The sequence below is a fragment of the Vipera berus genome, assembly GCF_964194415.1.
Source record: "Vipera berus genome assembly, chromosome: 3".
NCBI lineage: Eukaryota > Metazoa > Chordata > Lepidosauria > Squamata > Viperidae > Vipera > Vipera berus.
In genome coordinates this window covers 119,656,443-119,670,356 of record NC_138204.1, presented here as the reverse complement: position 1 = coordinate 119,670,356, position 13,914 = coordinate 119,656,443, and the positions used below count along the sequence as shown (strand labels likewise).

General features: G+C 37.3%; 1 protein-coding gene across 1 annotated transcript in view; it reads right to left on the bottom strand.

Annotated features, from left to right (window-relative positions):
* DIAPH1 (diaphanous related formin 1) overlaps positions 1-13,914 on the bottom strand; it is a 99,229-nt gene that overhangs the window by 46,720 nt on the left and 38,595 nt on the right. Inside the window, exons 14-17 of the mRNA XM_081324764.1 lie at positions 13,524-13,588; positions 10,989-11,168; positions 8,918-9,586; positions 7,722-7,839 (exon numbers count right to left, since the gene is read on the bottom strand). Of these exons, the coding sequence (XP_081180890.1) occupies positions 7,722-7,839; positions 8,918-9,586; positions 10,989-11,168; positions 13,524-13,588 (1,032 nt within the window). The remainder of the gene's footprint in view (positions 1-7,721; positions 7,840-8,917; positions 9,587-10,988; positions 11,169-13,523; positions 13,589-13,914) is intronic.

Here is a 13,914-nt window from a genome sequence, read left to right as displayed (position 1 = left end):
CCTGGTTAGCTATATATAGCAAAATATTTAGTCTGACATATAATCATTTTCCTGAAAAATAACTAAAAGGTATGAATGAAAAGAAAACCAACCATTTGCATGGTTTGTCAGCATTGATTTGAATAGACAGAAAAGGTAGCTTCAGTGTGGCTGAAGGTCATTTTTAACTGCTATTGTTCACAAACATATTACTTTTCATGAAATAAAGCTCGCTTCCTGGCCTATATCTGCTGAGTGAACATGAAAAAAAAACAGGAAGCAGAGCCATCAAATAATAGCAGCCTTTGACTCAGCATGGTTCATTCTTCCTGCAAACTCCTCCCTTGTTCAATTTTTTTCTGCGCCATCAATACAAAATGGAGTCTAAAGGGAAGGCAAACATCCTCCCTAAAATGGCTGAATGCGGCAAAGGAAGATAGAGAATAGTAAAATAAGGCAACAGCACCATCTGGTGCTTACACAAACCTGGATTGGCATTGAGATGCTTTAGGATTGAGAAGCATGTGTTGCAATGGAAACAAGGCAGCCTGCTAGCAAATGAGAAATCTGTAGAATAACTATCTCAGATTTATTTATATTCTATTTTTGATCGAAAAATTCTTCTGTAATTATAATCCACAAAGGTCTATATTTGGACAATACTCTGCCAGATTAAATCTTACACAATAGCAGAGACCTATTATTATATGCTATACAAATGCAGTATTTATATATCATGAATTTGAAATTGAAAAGGAAAATAATTATTTCAACTTCCAAATTTTGGCTTTCTGATATTGTATATTTCAAGAGCAGTTTTGGAAAGTGATAGCTCGTGGAAACTCTTGGTAAGCACTGTAGGTTAAGCTGAAAGCACTTAAGAGACTTTAAGAGCAACATAACAGCATTAAATGGCTCTATTGAAGACTTAGGATTTGCAGAAATAAATTTATTTTCCCAACTTAGCCTGCATGAATTAGCCCAAGAAAACTGCAAAATTACATATTTCATTTTGCAGCGTGAGCTTGAGAATGTCATAAACCTGTCCTAAACCATTATACAGACATGTGGGGTTTAAGAAAAATACAATTATATGGAAGGCTAAAAAGCAAACTTCTCTTTGATTAGAAAATTCAAAGTGAAGCATTACACAGTATCAGAATAAAAAGCCTAGCACGTGTTGTAATTAATAATCCCCAAGATATTCCATAATGGAATACGGAAGTTAAAACAATTTACAATTGTTAAGGTACCAGATGAAGGAGTTGCATTAGAATGTTAAGTTCTGACTAGATTTCCCTCCCTTCTCTCCATCACACCATCCCACTCTATAGATAAAGCTGATAAATCTCTTTGATTACACTTAACTCTCTAAAATACAGTCTGGATGGTGTTAAATCTTCCTAGTATGGGAGATATACTATAAAAAGAAAGAAGCAGATGGGGAAAAAACAAGATGCTCTGGCAGCCAAGCAAAATCTTTTATCTGAGGAAAAGGAACACACACACACACACACAGTTTGTTTTCTTTGTTCCTGAGAAATGAGGCCAGCAAAAAGGGAGGGGGCAGAAGGGGGAGGAGGGAGGGGAGGAAATGGCCACCACCCTGATGACACAATGTCAGGAGATCTCATCTTCCAATCCAGTAGCTCTGACATCACTACCCTGAAACTGAGCCAAAATTGCTCAACTGCGCACATCTGGTGGATGATAAAAACACTGCAAGAAATTTAAGAAAAGTTTTGAATTATGCCTTATCAGTGCAAGAGAGGCACAAAACTGGGAAACAATAGCCTACCTAGAAGAGTTTATTAGGGGTATCTCTGAGCATTCTAAAGCTATATTCAAAACCAAAACTTACATGCTAATTATAGACCACTTATCAAAAATGGATAGCCTTGATTATTCACAGATGAACAAATGTATACATATGCAACATACTCAAACTTTCAGTTACAGAAATAGGTTGGTTCACACAAGATACTTTGCCAAGAAAATTAATCAAACTTCATTTATTGGGCAAATAGGGCACACTAATTCTTTAAGTGAACATTTTAAATGAATTGTATGAACCAATCATAGTTGTTGACAGATATGTCCTGCCTGTATCAATACAGCAAATAATGGTAAATGAACCAATCATTTATTATAGCATAAACCAGATTATATCAACATTTGTATGCTCGTTTTGAGCCTGTTACCAATAACATTTCTTTAGAAAAGAAATAATGGAATGAAATTAATTATGAATATATGGGTCTATGCTGCAATTCAGTATTTCATTGTCTTACATTTCATGTTCCAAAATAAATAAATAATACAACAACGGCATAGGAACAATTTCATCTGCAGCTTCTTTCTCGACAATTCTGCTGATACCTGCATGAGGCTCTGCAAAGCATTTGGAAAAAATGCAAACAAAGCTCCTCTTCCCATAATATAAAAGCAGCTGCATCTTTGCTAGCTTGCAAGATCTCACTGAAAGCTGTTTCAAACTACCTATGTCTGCATGTGCTGAACCAACAACAGAAATGAAACAAAGTGGCTGTATTGCACAAGTATGCCCAACCAACTGAAGCAGGTGCATGAACCTTACAAAGGATAAGGCTATTTTAATGATCTGAAAAGAGGTAGTTCACTTATATTAAAGCAAACTGAAAATATTTTTTTCAAACATTTTGTCCAACCTTTGCACACTCACTTTTAGTAGTAGATTTCCTTCATTAAAAAGTTACTTTGAAAATATTTATTTTTCCAAATATACAGGAAAATGCTTGTCAAAGTGAGGCAAAATGTTGGGATAAATACACTATCAAACTATCTACAAGATGCCTTCACTTCCCATTTTAATCCAAATAGCCAAATAATGTACAGTAATTTGGCCTATAAGAGAATTAAGTTATTTACTCACATACTGAGATATTAGGCATTCTTCTTTAGCCTTGTCTTGAAATTCATCAAAGCTTTACCCCATTGAACAAGTTATATTATATTTGAGGGAGATGGGCACTACAGAAATGTGAAGAAAAAAATATTACTAGCAATGTTTGAAAGAAACTATGAATGAGTGCACCAGAAGAAATAGTTATTACTATATGAGGACCCACATTGTTGGGGGCAATTAAGCTGACTTTGTAATAATGCCGCTTGGGGTGTGTGTGAAAGCCCTAATAAGCAAGCATATACATAGAATGAAGGCTATTGCTAAGCACATTGGTTTGTGCTTAAATTGTAAGCCGCCCTGAGTCTTCGGAGAAGGGCGGGATATAAATGGAATTAAAATAAAAAATAAAAATAAAAATTACTATGGAAATGTTAAAGAAACTGCTACACACTCACTAGCCTAGACTCCCAGCCAAACTTGAATCTTTCTGTATTTTTTACCCATTAAGTACACAAGGGGGGGAAATGGTACAACTGAAATCTAGACATACAAACACACACAAACATATCAAGAAATGTTTTAGTGCAAATAATGGAGCATAAAACTATAGCAGATCACGGATACAATTACGCACCTGCAATTAAATTTATCCCTATTTAAAATGGGTACGAATGAGCTGTTAAGTTTTATAGTAAGAGAACATATACTTTTTAAAAATTATATTTCAGTAACTTACTACATCTTACAAAGTATTTGGCCTTGTACACAGAATTACAGTAATTCCTTTATAGTCATGGAGTGCACTGTGGCACAAATCCTTCCTACTTACAAGGTAGGCTATAATATGCATACTGTTGTATTTTGAAGACAGCTTTAAATGATACTCAGTCTTATATTTTAGTACTATTCCACAAAATAGGTATAATATAAACAGCAGTCATGGTGATTAATTAGCTAATAATAAAGCCAAGTAATGCAGCCCTTCACACATTCCGAGCCACAGACCAGGATACATGGCCAAGTTTTTAGAGCTTTGTGAAAAACTAACAGGGTTGGGGCAATTCTAATCTCTGAAGGGAGAATATAAGGCAGGGGCTACAACTGAAAAAGCCCATCTTCTAGTTCTACCAGTCAGTGGTCTTTGGCTGACAGAATCTGCATTGTGCCCAATCTGTTAGATCTGATCAGACAGGTAAAAACTCTTGGAAAAAGATATTATCTCAGGTAATCCAGTCCCAAGTCATGCCTGAATTGTAAATTCATACTGATAAACAATATCTTATCATGTTATCATGCTAACCTGTCCAATTATAACTTCCTTTTGCAAGTCTGGATAGTTGCATCAAATGGAGACTATAGAAGGTGAAATCCTTTTCAGACAGGTTCAAAACAAAACAAAGTTTCTCTAATAGAACTACATTTCACCTCTAATACTATTTTGTTACAAGAAAAAGGCTTTCAAACTAGGAAATGTTGTACATATTACAAAAGCTATTTTCCAATTTACATTTTTAGAGACCATTTAGAGAACTGCCCAGAAAGATGTATGTTATGGCATGAAAATGATGGAAGAAATATATTATACTTTTGCCCAAAAGTCAGAAATGTTTTAATATTCTAGTGAAATTAGTGGAAAGTAAAATATCTTCCCAGGACAGCAAAACAGTAATTATTCTATACTTGTCTGTGGCAGCATGATACTTTTCCTGTTCCAGTATCTAAAAAACTTTCAAAAGAAGGATATAGGCAGGCATATTCTTTCTGTTCTAAAACAATACATGTCTAAGAGTAGCTTCTCATCTTTTTCATCTATTTTGCAAGGCCATAGAGAAAGACTAGGTGGAAGAAAGTCTTTTAAAAGAATGAAGGGAAACAAGCATTATTTTCCCACCAGCAGGTGGCATCCAAAGCACATATTTGAAAGATTCTTACTCAAATTAGGAATGATAGAAATTTCATTAACTGTATTTTGGAAGCTTGCACAAACTTTTAGCACAATTATAAACACAATATTCTATATTATTAGGATGCAAAAAAGAAACATCTACATTATGCTCTTGAATTGTTACTAAATTAACAATCTGTCTTTGGTTTCTTTTTTCACTGGTACTTTTAAAGCAAATACACAAATTATACTTCTATATTATAAAACTTTCCTTTTTAAGCTATCATCATCATCATTGCCAGAATTACATAATGGTTAACTTTAAGGGAGAGGTTGAAAAGAGAATTTACTGATTTTAAATCATAACAGAAACAAAACTTTTCAATCACAAGCAACTAAAGCTAAAAGTGAGCACCCCAGTGTAAAAAGGAAAGATCAGAGAGGAAAAAAACCCAATAAATGAGTTTCAGAGGATCCTAGGATGAAGAGATAATTACAAAACAAAGTGCAGACTTTAGAGAACAACAGAATAAAAAAATGGAAAAGTAGATAACTGAAGAAAGTCACAATTAAGTATAAACTAGTGCTTCCTAAACTTTTTTCCTCATTATCCAAAACTGCTTATTGGAATGTTCCTTTTACCGCTTATGAAAAAGTCCTTTTCTTCTAAATGTCCCTGTTTTGACTACATAATGAGTTGGTGCGTTTTTTGGCTGCTGTCAAAAAAGTGATTGTTCTCTAGGGCTTCAAGATCCCTCTCACACACTGCTTTTGAGCCAGGTTTCACCTAATCCGTACTTGTACATTTGGTTTTTCTTGCCTAAGTGTAAGACCTTACTTTTCTCTATATTGAATTTCATTTTGTTGGATAGGGCCCAGTGTTCAAGTCTATCAAGTTCCCTGTGGATCTTGAGCCTATCATCTGGGGTGTTGACTATTCCTGCCAGCTTAATGTGATCAACAAATTTGATGAGTTCCCTTTCTATTCCCTCATCTAAATCGTCTATCTAATTTATCTGTTATAAGTATGTATAATTATGTATGACTGTAACTGCTGCAAAATTAAGTTTTACAGTATATACGTGATTGTAATTGGCTTATATTATAAATATCTAATAGAGAAAAAACATGTTAAAAACAAAATAAGACATGAATAGATAAATATGAAATATTTATATTACTAGATGATAAATTTGGGAAACCATATATACTCTATAGATGAAACGTGTGTATTATTGAAATTAATTGTGAGCTTCCTGGTGGTCTTTGAGCTTGGTTGTTTTCTTGCAGACGTTTCATTACCTGACTAGGTAACCAGTAGAATTAATAATACTGATGATGTGTCCTAGTTGGGTAATGAAACATTTGCAAGAAAACAACTAAGCTCAAAGAGCACCAAAGACCCCACAGAGGTCAACCCTGAGCTACAAATATTCTCTGAATTAATTTTAACATTTTAAAATAATCTGAATTTAGGGTTATGTACTAAGTAATCCACTTTGCAAATAATGTATATGCTTTCCACAGTGGCACCTTGGTTAAGTTTTATCATTCATGCAATCACTGAATCTCAAGATGCAAATGTTTCTTCTAAGACTACTGTTCTCTGTAGATCAGGGCTTTCCAACCAGTGATACGGGTACCACCTGGGGTACATTGGCACCTGGCAGGTGGTACTCGATCATCCTAGAAAAGTAGCGGGGGAGGGGAATGAGCTGAACCGCACAAGCAGCACCGCACAAGCCTGAGTGAGAGATGGCTGGAGCTGCAGGGCTTTTCAGGGCTCAGTGGAAGCGCCAAGATCAGCGCCAGGCTCCAGCTGGAGCTTGGCGCTGATCCTGGCACTTCTGCTGAGCCCAGAAGAAGCGCTGATCAGCTGGAATGTTGCAACATTTCCAGGGCTTGTGATTTACATTCAGATGCTTGGCAACTGATTCATATTTATGACGGTCACAGTGTCCCAGAGTCATGTGAAGTGACCAAAAGCTGCTGCAACTACCCAGCGGACGGGGGAAATAAAAACCAAAAACCACCCCACCCCACCCCCGCTGCCAATCCTCAACAGAAATGTCCACAACAAATGAAAACCTCGGACAGGAGGAAGAGTGCCACCGGGTGGGCAGGCAGGTGTCTTGCTTGGCTGTGGCTTGGGAGGCACTTTTTTCAGTGCCACTGTAACTTTGAACAGTCACTAAGCGAACTGTTGTAAGTTGAGGACTACCTGTACTTCATCACTTTTTTCCATTTTGGGGGGGGTGTCAAGTTTTTGACACGTTGTTAGGCAACTGGTGGTACTCGGATGTTGCCACATCCTTAAAAGTGGTACAATGGGTGAAAAGGTTGAAAAACCCTGCTGTAGATAACAAAAGGGCAAAAAATAATCTGAGAACTAATACACTAACAATCATGAACATGTAGGCATGTTCATTTTCCCCTCCTTTCTGAAATGTACAAAAGAGTGCATCTTTTTCTCTGCAGGGGTGTGTCTCTCACTATTGTTTTAGAGGAGATCCTCTCCAGTATGTACTATCTAATAAACACTACAGTGAGCTTGATTATTTGCTTTGGTTCCTGTTTTGATTCTACTGAAACCGGCATCAGAAAATTCACAATTTTCAAGCTGTAACCTGATGGCAACAGGGTGCCACATAGGGTAAGTGTTGTAGTGAGCTTGATCTCATCTCCCTTCCTGCTGCCACATGAGGGCACCATTTGTGCATGTAAGGCAACAAACTATGCCTAAAAGTCTATTTTGGATAGGGAGGTTTGTTGGATGAGTGTGAACCTCCCAATTTTCAGCTGCCCCTGGCCCTGTTGTGAGCCCAATTTATTTTCCCCACAAAAGCATAAACAATCCTTAATACATTTCTGTCTTTAGTGTACATCAATGAAGTTATTTAGTAAATTATATAGCTGCCTATCTCACATTCCTTACTTATTGTTGCTCAAAGTAAGTAACAAAATGTTACTTACATTTGTTCTGTCCAGTTGAGAAACGAAGTGTTAGCTTGGCAAAAAGATCATCATTCTCATAACGATCCTCCTTAGCTTTCACCCAGAAACAGCCTTCAGATAATTCCTGTGCTGTAATCTGTAAAGGTTATATATAACATGACACAATCCATATAAACACCATTTCACATTCCTATTGCAGTTTAACTGTCCTGTACGTATCTTTAAACAAAAGGTTTTTATGCCTGTTGGCAAACAAGCTATTCTCCATAAGCTTTTATCAAACAGAAACCATTTCATCAAAAGTAAATAGTGTTAGCCTGGAGATAATATTGCTGAATTACATTTATCAATTTATGGGATTAATTTATTATGCATTTTTCATTTCATCATGAAATGCAAGATGCAGCTACCTTTCTACCCATAAGAGTTGGGTACAAGTAAAAAAAAGAATAATGTAATTACATGCTTAATGCCAGCTCTTTATTTCACTACTAATAAATAGAATAATTAAGCAGTAGAAAATCAAAATTAGTTCTACTTGGCAGAGACAAATATGCAAGAAAATGTATCTCATATACTGGCAGGCATCAAAAGATTTTACACAGAGAAACCAATGGAGAAAATTCCAGGATGTATATATTACCCCACATTCTAACCATTGATTTTTATACTTCTGCAAGCCTTATAAAGTTCCATTCAATAACAGGTAAGCCTTAAAATATTCTGGTCCTAAATTATATACAGTTAAGGTATATACAATTATCTTTTCCAATTTAGGGCATCTGATAAAAAGATATTCACACAATATCTAAAAGCGTAGACCACAATACGTGCTACTGGTTAAAATTCATATCTATATATAATTTACCTCTGTAATCCATCATATTTAAATGATTGCTATAATTATTTCTAAAAAATTAAAAGCAGTATCTTAAATACCAAAAGAAACATTTCACTATTTTAAGATTATTCAGAGGTAAATTGACATATTAATTAAGTATGTAAAATACATCCAACTTTATATGCCATAAAATTCTGCAAAATGAATAGTAGTTCTGCAACAAGCAGTGATAAACGTTTTCTAGTCCTCAGCATTCAAAATCTTGAACCCAGAGTAATTAAGAGAAAAAAGCACTGGTAGACTGAGGAGTTTGGAAAAGGAAACATTGACAATGGGAAAAAAATATATCTAATTGTCAATTGCAAGAAGTCACCTTGGACCAGTTAGTTCTCCTAAGTTGAACTTCTGGTTTGTAAATCTTCTTGGGAGGCAATCCAAATGGAAGAGCTGGAGTTGGCATAATTCCAAAACCAGATAGAGTGGGAGGAGGGGGTGGGGGAGGGGGCAACCCTGGCATACCAGGCAGAGGTGGTGGGGGAGGGGGCAACCCTGGCATACCGGGCAGAGGTGGTGGGGGAGGGGGCAACCCTGGCATACCGGGCAGAGGTGGTGGGGGAGGGGGCAACCCTGGCATACCGGGCAAAGGTGGTGGGGGAGGGGGCAACCCTGGCATACCGGGCAGAGGTGGTGGGGGAGGGGGCAACCCTGGCATACCGGGCAGAGGTGGTGGGGGAGGGGGCAATCCTGGCATACCGGGAAGTGGTGGGGGGGGAGGGGGCAATCCTGGCATACCGGGCAGAGGTGGTGGGGGAGGGGGCAATCCTGGAATACCGGGCAGAGGTGGTGGGGGAGGTGGTTCTGTCATTCCCGGTAGAGGAGGAGGAGGAGGAGGAGGAGGAGGGGGTGACACTGACATCCCAGGCAGAGGGGGGGGAGGAGGAGGAGAGGGTGGCCCTAAGATCTCAGGAAGCGTGGGAGGAGATGAAATGATTTGCTCCATTTTCTTTTTAAGATCTTCAAGTTCTTTGGTCAGTAGAGCAATCTTTAGAGAAAGAAGTAGAACAAGTTAGATTGGAAAAGTTTCATAATTCTAAACCAGAAAAATAAACAGACTACCCATCTCTAAGCCATCATTCAATACCCTAATATTTCCTTCCTTTGAGGTTTTGAGATTTCTTTTTGTGTAACCTTACTGACTTTGTCTAATGCAACAGATACAAGAATAGGCAAAACACACTGGATTGGTAGTCTTATTCTGATTTAGGGATGTGTGATTTCTGCACAAGAGATCCTTTGGAACACAGCTTTCTGAATGATTGAAGCAGGACTTTTTCCCAGGCTTACATAACTATTCTGAAAGCTGATCCTGGCTGTTCTGAACCAAGCATGCACAATACAGAACAAAGTGGCTGTGCAAGCGAAGTGTGAGGAGACAGCTGGGTACAGCACACAATGAAAAAAGACAAACCTATTATATGATTCAAAAGTACTCCATTAATATTCCTAAAGCATGCTTTGAAGGATCTGCAGAGCATTATTTTACATATTGCATATATACATCAAATCAGATTGTAACACTTTGCACATCTGATTTAACATTTCAGCCTAACCCAGTTGTAGATGGTTAGTATGTGGGGCTCTCAATGCTTCTGCTCTAATAGATACAATTAGGATTTTCAGAGTAAATTATCGGTATTTTCACAAAGCGGCTGCCATGATGGAAGTAGAAATGGGAAAGATCGCTTTCCATTACTACTTTAACACTTACCATCTCAGCTTATTTTCCAATTTTTTAAGGATGTGCAAGCTTCCAAAAAAAGCATGCTGGACAACTATCATTTCATTTTCTAAAAATAATTCTGCAGGTCACATGGAGACCAAATTATTGTTGCCAACTGAAATTATGCTAGAAAAAAGCTTGAAAAACAGCCAGACTGGCACTATAGGAGATGCTGTCTGACATACTGCATTGGATCACACATTGGACCCAGAGTTTATTATAGGACACTCATATTTCTCAAATAGCAACGTTATATTTGCTATAAGCTTCCAAGACTCAATTGAATGTGATGGGGTATAAATCCATAAATAAGTAAATGATCTGCTTCAATCCCAGAGTTCATAATACAATTCATTTTATTCACAAAGAACAAAACAAATGTTTCACAGCATGCTACCAACTATCCTGATTCCCTCTCTTGATCATAATGAAATGGATGTCATAGTGTCGAATAGCAACATTTACATGCATCCATTAACATCCAGGTATCTTAAAATCTTAAAGTTCAACTTTTCATTCACCTCCTGTCCCATTCCCCAATTCTTTTTCCAAGACAATAGCAATATTTCTTATTCCATTTTATGATTCTTGGGACTGAGGCTTTAAATACTGAAATGGCATGTTCCTCTAATGTAATCAGTTTATTTATACCATTGATCATTACCTCATCATTCAACAAAGAGCTATTAATTTCTAAGTTTTTGTTCTCTGAGGTAATACGCTGTTTCTCAGCTGCCACTGTTTCTTTCTCCTGGAGTAAATTTTGAATTTTTTCCTCAAAATCACTTTCCTTCTTCTTCATTTCAACTTGTAATTCATGACGTGCAGTCAATTCAGATTCCAGCTGAAAGAATTATGCACAATAATCATGCCAACATACTCCATACTGGTTAAACCTCAAGTGAGCTAATATTTTCCTTCTTGGGGAATACAACATGAAGGATGCTGATTAGATGACAAGTGGATAACATTTAATGCTACTGAATATGAAAACATTTAAATAGGGTATGTTAATTAGTTTCTCTCATTATCCAGGCCAAAAATGATCTGCAAAATTATTTAATGGAGGGAAGTTTTATATGTAACAACGAATAGATTATTATAAAATTCTGAAATATGCAGGAATATTTTAAGAAAGGCAGTAAAGAAAAATGTTCCAGTTTTTGTTTTCTGTGCCTAAGTGATGCTGACATGTCAGGTCACTATTCTATGTAGCTTGGTTTTATCTTGGCCAGCCAGAAATCCTTCCCTCTTCTGCTACTCATTCATGTGAACGTCACCACAAGCATTCATGGCCCCATTTGCGTGAGGATTGCCGCAAACATTTGTAGCACCACTCATGTAAGCGTTGCCACAAGCGTCATGGGTGCTTGTGGCTCCACTCTGAGTTTCACAGGTGTTTGCCGCCCCACTTGTCACCGGCGTTGCCGGCATTTGTGGCACAGTGCATGAACGCTCAGGTCAACGTGTTGCAGGTGCTTGTGGAACCATGCGTTTGCGGTGGGCTTCCATGACCTTACTCATGCTCATGGCCCCACTCACACAAGCAACAGGTGTTCATCCGCACGCACATGTGCACGCATGCATTTCCACACACACACACAAACCACCCCTTCTCCCCACCCCACCCCTCTCCGGGCCACCAATCGTGAAAGGTTGGGGAATTCTGCCTTATACAGCTTTTTGTGAGATAACATATTCAAAATAATGTGTGAACAATTACCCCCGCTCTATAAAATCTAGTTTTAATGGTAGTTTTCCACTTTATCAATGAGGAACAATGTGGATGTTGCCTCCTTCTGTCAATTAAAATAGGGGTGCCCAATCCCTAGGCTGTAGCCCGTTTGAAACAAGGCCACACAAGCAGCGGGGAAGCACACATGCGTATGCAGCTCCTCATGCAAGTGATGGGCACTTGCGTTCATGCACGCAGCTCCACTCACATGAAGCTCCATTCACGCAAGTGGTGGGCGCTCACATGCAAAGCTCCACTTGTACCAGTGGCAGGCACTTGCGTTTGCACTAAGACAGTCACTTGTCTGAAACGGTATAGGTTCTCCTGCTTAAGCAGGGGGAAGGACTAGAAGACCTCCAAGGTCCTTCCTATTCTATTCTATTCTATTCTATTCTATTCTATTCTATTCTATTCTATTCTATTCTATTCTATTCTATTCTATTCTATTCTATTCTATTCTATTCTATTCTATTCTATTCTATTCTATTCTATTCATGGAGCTGTGCCACTCACACATGGATACCTGCCACTCACAGGGTATCATTTGCTGTCCACCACCACCAACCCACACACACTTAGGCACCAAGCTGGAAATATTGGGGACCACTGAATTAGAAGTAAGTAATCCACATGCTTCATGCAGCTCCTCTGAACTGTTGCTGCCATTTACAGAGTCACCTACCTTTCCTGGCATTAAATATACAACTAAAATTTGGTAGGATTTAGTCTATATGCTGTTAAATGTTTGCAAGCAATAGGAAAAATCCTCTGGCAAATGAAAAATATACAGGATGGCATGTGTTTAAGATTAATACTTGAATTATACATATAACCTTCTGAAATACTTTAGAATTAAGATGTTTAAGTTTACACATTTTTTTCTTTTCAAATGCACCACGATGAGAAATAGAAAAAGTAAACAGGTTTATAAATATATATAATTAGTTCAGAAGTGTTAAAAATAAAGGAAAATGAAGGAAAAAGTTTATGATAGCATGCTGCTCAATGAAAACCTTGGCATACAACTTCCTATTTTGGGTATGACTTTTGTGGCACCTAGTGAAAAAACAGTATTGCAGCAATGCTCTAACCGTTATTGCTGCAGAATTTAAAAAAAATAATGTACTTCTGAAGACGAAGACAATATCAATACAGACCTGATTTTTGTCATGTTTGGGAGAAAGCCAGGGGAAAATTCCTCTTGCATACTTATAAATACTTCTCCTCTTTACATACTTATGAATAGTAGGCCATGAATACCAAAGAAAAGAGGCACCAAGAAAAAAAAGAACTAAACAGAAAAAAACAGCTATCAGCACCACAAATGGAATAAAAAATAAGGTTGTTTTTTTTTTTAAAAATGAAGATATTTAAAAACACAAAAAGTAGTAATTTGTTCTGAGTAAACAAAAAGCCAGTAAAACAAAGGAAGAATGAAAGATAAAGAAAAAATATGATTGTAACCTTCTTCTCCAATTCCAGGGTTTTAGCTTCACTTTTTGCCACCTTAGTTTGATCAATCAAGTTATCTACAGAAAAAAAAAACCTAAGTAAGAATACTGTGAGAAAAATTCTCTCCTGCACTAAGCAACCCTATAAAGTAGAGGTGCATACTTTTGGGGGAGCAGTGGGCTTCTTCATTCTTTGAGTGGCATCCTCGGGTTGTGTAGTTGTATAGAGCTGGGGGGGGGGGAACTGAACTGGATTTTATTTTATTTATATTTAATTTGAATTTAGTGAATGTAGTTAGCTTCTGGCCATCTATTTAATTATTAATTGCATCACATTTGTACAGTACTTAACTACAGGTGTAAATGCTACAGCTCTTAACAAAGTAAAAATTATAATTTATTAC